The sequence below is a fragment of the Anarrhichthys ocellatus genome, unplaced genomic scaffold (assembly GCF_004355925.1).
Source record: "Anarrhichthys ocellatus isolate YVR2014 unplaced genomic scaffold, GSC_Weel_1.0 scaffold65, whole genome shotgun sequence".
Taxonomy (NCBI): Eukaryota; Metazoa; Chordata; class Actinopteri; order Perciformes; family Anarhichadidae; genus Anarrhichthys; species Anarrhichthys ocellatus.
The window spans coordinates 2,152,881-2,158,838 of record NW_022280095.1 but is presented as its reverse complement, the minus strand read 5'-3'; the positions used below and the strand labels follow the sequence as shown (position 1 = coordinate 2,158,838).

At 43.0% G+C, this 5,958-nt stretch overlaps 1 protein-coding gene across 1 annotated transcript in view; it reads right to left on the bottom strand.

Annotated features, from left to right (window-relative positions):
• ubl3a (ubiquitin-like 3a) overlaps positions 1-5,958 on the bottom strand; it is a 26,788-nt gene that overhangs the window by 1,923 nt on the left and 18,907 nt on the right. Inside the window, exons 2-3 of the mRNA XM_031872619.1 lie at positions 2,366-2,474; positions 1,321-1,407 (exon numbers count right to left, since the gene is read on the bottom strand). Of these exons, the coding sequence (XP_031728479.1) occupies positions 1,321-1,407; positions 2,366-2,474 (196 nt within the window). The remainder of the gene's footprint in view (positions 1-1,320; positions 1,408-2,365; positions 2,475-5,958) is intronic.

The following is a 5,958-nucleotide window of genomic DNA, read 5'->3' as shown; positions in this document are numbered from 1 at the left end:
ATGCAAAGGTTATTCAGTGAGAATCAGCATATCTGTCTTTACAAAGTCATTTACCAAACAATAAACTATGGCTCAGGTCATTTCTTTGCAGAATAATTATCTCTTTGCAGGTAAGGAAAGGCCCTGAAATGTAATCATCCTAAAAATAACTCAGCAAGCTCTTAATAGAAACGAAACAGGACAGGAAGATAAATCAATATGTGTTTGGATGACGTGATCATATGTTATTTATGTTGTCCAAATCAATGCCTGTCAGAATCAGTTATTGACAGATCCCTTTGTCAACAGGAAGAGTCGGAGCTCAAATGGGAACGCAGCATTTGCTTTGAACGTTACAGATGTTTCATGTATTCTGAACGATATCGATATCAGAAATATCCTATTTCAACCGAAGCTTTAAACTCTGTTACTATGCAAAAATAATGTTAATTTGACAAAAACATAATCGAGCACAGCAGTTGATTTTTATCCCCAAATTAATGTAAATCAACGGCGGCCAGAAAGATAAGAGAAACGCATTCTGCTCATATATTACGCATATACTTTGTAATGTAAAAAGTAGCACTAGTCCTACTCTGATATTTCTTGGAAAGAATACAACAAGAAAGCTGCTAGATTAAAATAAATAAATAGAAAAACCTTGATCCAGACACTAAATTGTAGTTAATATTAGTTTGCAACTCCCCAAAACTTGCTCATCAATCACGTGTTCAATCGCGCCTTCACACGTGTGTGGTGTCTATGTTTGCGTTTCAAAACCACCTGGGGGTTTTTGGCTCGGCTTTAAGAGGATTCTATGTCAGCGTGCAAACACGTTGAACCAAAGATAAGAGAATTATCAGATAGATGGCAGTGATTGGGACGAGTGTAACAGGGTTAGGGACGGCCTTAACCCCATTATTACAAAACACCTGTCAGATCAAAAGTGGGTTAAGTAGACTCAAAAAGCCTAAAAGGCAAGGAGAAGTGAAGTGGGTTGCCATTCCCCTTTTTTTCTCTTCACACCCCCCCTCTCTTCTCGTCTCTTCTTTGTGCTGCTTGAGGTCTAAACTAACGCCAGTCTGGCCCCTATCCTGACCAATCTCTCTCTCTCCCTCCCTCGCCCCTCTTTTTCTGTATTTCCTCTCTCCTCCCTCTCTCCGTCAAAGCAGACTTGTCCGGAGCACTGAGGTACCTCTGTTCTGCTGCTCGGGGGGAAGAAACAGATGAGACCAGCAAAGAACTTTCCAGCAACACACTGCTGTGATTTTTGTGTGCATGTCTATGAGCACACGAGGCTTGTTTTTCTTGTTGGGAGGTGTACTTTCTGTGTTTTCTCACCTCCTAGTGTTACGTTGCCGTGTAGAAAGCGGCCCTGGTAGATCAGCCTCAGGATGTTAGGACTGCTGACCTGCTCTTCCTCCCAGTCTGAAAGGAAAAAAAGGGGGAGTTAAATAGAAACAACGACGTGGAGCAAGACAGAGGACAAGCTTCATATATTTACCAGTTCCTGCTTATCTCCATTTTCCCATAAAGTACTATCATTGTATAATATGTTATCTATAAACTGTGTTGAATATTCTTTAAAAAACACGATGTACAAAATCTGTTTCTTTTTGAGCATTCCAGACTCTCGTTGTGTGATTTAGAAATGGAAGAATTTCACTGTTAAGAGACTAAATTGCACAGCAGCAGCGTCTGGTGACCAGATGTTTGTCTCCAGCTAAGCGGAGGATGTTGGTGCTGACTGAGAGCCTGCTCCGGGTCTCACAGGGTTCAGATCTGCTGTCTGGGGGCGTGTTCAGGAGTTCTGCTGTCTTGGAGAAACCAACAGATTCTCCTCGAGTTTTCCTTTTTCACTCATGAGTCCATCAGTGTAATTTATGGTTTTTCATGGCTGTGGGCTTCTCCAAATCCTGGACTAGATTCACAGCACCGTTGGAAAAGCACATTTGAAGGTGCTGGAAGGTCGGCAGTATCGAACGAATTCTAGCACGGCTAGGAAGTGGGTGTGTTACAGAGAGGAGGCGGCTGTACTGCGATCCCACGTTCCTGTACGCAATGACAATCAAGCTGAAAGGAGGAGCGCACTCTAATTACCCTACACCAAAGATTGGCATGTTTACCACACTGCTATATAGAGCTACACGCAAGTAATTAGCAGTGTGTTTGAATGGGATTGCAGCTCTCTGGATGCAACGTGCAGCCCCTCGGCTGCCGTTAGCTTTAGCTATAGAAACAGACAAGATAAGTCGCATGAAGAAAAAGAAATGTCTGGATCACCTCAGGATGATTTAATTGGCTCCACTATGTAACCATTGCTACATCATTCATCGGCTGCCATTGCCAGGGAGAATCATTGAGGTATCTAAATGGAGCTACTCACCCATCGGCCAGTTGTCATAGACGTGTTTGGCAATGTCCGCTGCCGACTCGTTGGGAGAGAAGAGGAATTCTTTCGTCTTCCCGCTGACTAAAATAAGCCGCAGGTTTATCTGCAACACAAAGACATGTCTGTCAGAGCTTCATATGAGACACAAGCAACCGTCACGTGTCACATTTAGCACAGTGAAACTCAGAAAGCACACAAGTTATTTAATAGGAAACAGGAGAAGGATATGAGGACCCTGAGGAGTGTCCTTCCGCAGGATTAACTCCCCATCTGTCTCTCCAACTTCCTGCTCACTTTTCTCTCGTCCCTCTAGCTTCTCCGTGTCTTTGTCTCTGGTTCACAACTCCGTCACGGTTGTCACCATCTCACCTTCACCACTCATGATGCAGATGATTTACTCATTTAACAGCAAATTAGAGGCACTATACATGTATCGACAACTAGATGGTTTTCTTCATTTTCCAAATACATCTTCATTGCAATTTGTTTTATTTTGTACTGCATTTCAAGGTTAATTTCCTGGGAAATGAGTGCACGATTAAAACCTTCTGGTTAGCAGGCATAAGGATAACGTTGATCATAATTTGTGGGTATCTTTCTAACACTGCAGGCCGTTAAAATATGCAACCTGCCTCGGATCGCTTATCCCAGTAGTCAGTGGTGACAGCCAAGTAAAACAACAAATGACTAAATAGTAAAAATAGTAAAAATCAAAAAAAAAAATTAAATATTGTGAACAAACAATGAGCAGCGACTTGACCATTAGACGTCAGGACAATGAGACGAGTATCAACGGCGTCTGAATTTGCAAATGATTCAAATCACTGGTCGTCCACATCATGACAATAATCAACCACACAATGAAGTGCGTCACCACTTTCATTCACTGACCCAAATACAGAAGAGAACCGACAACCGGTTGTTGTTCGCATTCAAAACCGTTCATTTGCAAATCAATTGCCTGGCATTCGGATGCAGATTGGAGGTTGTCTCTTGACTGGCGTGGCGTGTGCGTTTAGCAGCAGTACAGTGTGCCTTTAAGAGCCAGAGCAAAGGTCTGTGGTGTGTGTTTGACTTCCTATATTTGTGTGTCTAGCCTGCAGTGCATGCATGGCACAAGCACGTGTGTCATTGTTTCTAGTGTGTTTCCATGTGCCGGGCGTCTGTTACGCGGACGGATTGAAACAGACATCTCTGTAAGCATGTTAGCAAATCAGCTTACAGGGTTAAAAATGGAAGAGCCATACAGAGAAACGTATATGAACTCATACAGCGGAAGGGAAAAGAGACGCAGCTGACCTCAACATTGACCCAACAAACGTTCATTTACACGAGTAAAGCCGCTTCGAAGAGATCAGGTGAACTCGATATACGTTTTGAGCTTTTTATGTGTTTGCTGAATATTCTGGGCCATAAAAAGCACAACAAATGATAGGGAGAGTCTTAACTACACAGATGAGATGCTGGTGAGTGACTGACCGAATGGGAAATGTGAGTGATTCAATCTGAAGACAGACGGTACTCCAGACGGACCCTGAATGAGACGGATGAAGACAGGAAGCACCTTTACATAAAGCGAGGTCTCCTGGTTGATCACCCAGTCGTTACCATGGTGTCACCATGGCGACAGCCACTGGTGGGTGGCTTAACCTGATAACACCTACAAGATAGCTTTACCCCTCCTCCCTCCTCCCTCCTGAACCAACTCCTACAGTGTCACATCATATTGTCTTTCTCTCCTTGCAGCATTCTCTCTCTCTCCTCCTCTCTCTCTACAGTGGAGGAATGTACAAGGCCTTCACTAGCTTCACTTAAACAACGTTAAATCATTCTCCTTGTACCATCAACCCACACAGCTTTACATTTCTTTATTTGCTTCTCTCCCTCTCTCCACCCTTCTTTTCTTTCTCTATTCTTGCTCGTCACTTTCCATGTTTCCTTCCCAGACAGGTGACCAATCAGAAAAATAACCTAAATATAAAAGATAAATAACAGATGCAGATGCTTCCATACAAAGTGTAAAGGTCACTGAGTATTAAAAGGATAAGATGATGCCAAGGCCTTCGTAGACACCAGATTTAACACCTACAGCAGATTTTGAATCAAAGCGCTCTCCACCAGCATCAAAACCTCTAGTAGAGCTCAGCGACATGCAGGATCGATGGCAAGTAAAGCTTTGTTTATACTCGTGCTTGGCGCCGTAGCGCGGGCCTCCGCAGGTGGCGCGAGAGCTCCGAGCATGAACGGAGGCGTTTATACTCGATGGGCTGTGCGCTGCGCTGCATTATTCTCCGAAACGCCCGTAGCTATGCCCAGAGACTGTAGGTGTAACCGGCAAAAAAAAAGACGAAAACAACAACCACAATGACGAGGAGGGATTGTAGTTATCTGTAAACTCATATCTCATATTCGCGGACTACTTTATTGCCTTTTTACAACACCTGTAAGGAAACAGGTCAAGTCTTACGTGCATTATGAAGAAATAAAGGTTGAATATCCTGTAAACAATTTGATTTGGCTGCAAAATATATACTTTTTAAGACCACCTTGTTTCTAAAGCGTCTCAAAACGAATTGAGCTTCTTTGTATAATCCCCAGACATGCGCCAAGTTCCCCAAAAAAATGTTTCCTTCCATTTGTCCCCCATCTGTATCTCTACAGGTGAGATTTTGCCATCCATTGTTCTTCTTTTGCCTCACGTCACCCTTCACATTGATTCTGACTTTAACTTGACAGCTCAGGTAAGGTTATTCAATTACAATAGCTCCAGGTATTGGGGAGAGCAGTGTTTCATGCATTCATGCATTCACATTAATATGCAGAATACATATCCGCAGGCAAACACTCATGCATACAAAGTTCACGTCCTGCTAGTCTCTCTCTGAGCTCATGATGTGCTACACGAAGCCTTCACCAGTTTGCAAAGCTTGTGGAGAACTAGAGGAGAGCGAGTATATCCCTTCCCCAATGTGAGTATGTGAAATGATACTGAAACCTCCTGGAAGCAGCTTCTATTCCCATCCACTTCTATGAAAGATAAAAAAAATATATAGAAACAGGCTGCTTGTGCATGAAAGAGGTGAAACGGTTAACACACAAAGCATAAATGCTGCTTTCCAGTACGACAACAACAAAACCACATTTGTTTGTGCATGATAGAGAGAGAGAGAGACAACAAGACGTTTTATTATAAGAAGTACAATAATATTCAATATTATCTGAAACTAAGCAACCAACAGCAGAGTAAACAATCTGCTTTTCCTGAATCGTCATGTACACAACGGTGCCAAAACGCTTGTGGGATCGTTTTTTTTGTTTTAAAAACAAAAACAATGTCCGTAGACGCTAGTGCTCCGTTAGCCTCACATTACACACTACAGTAATGTGACCCTGCTACCAACTCGTGCCATGGTGTAAACATGTGATGCAAGCAAACCCTCTTGGCTAAACACTGTTTGCACACGGTGGAGAGCAGGAAATTCAACGCCATCTATAATTATTCCTACCCGAGTACCACTCAACTCTTTCTCAAGGCAATAGTGTGTGTGTGTGTGTGTGTGTGTGTGTGTGTGTGTGTGTGTGTGTGT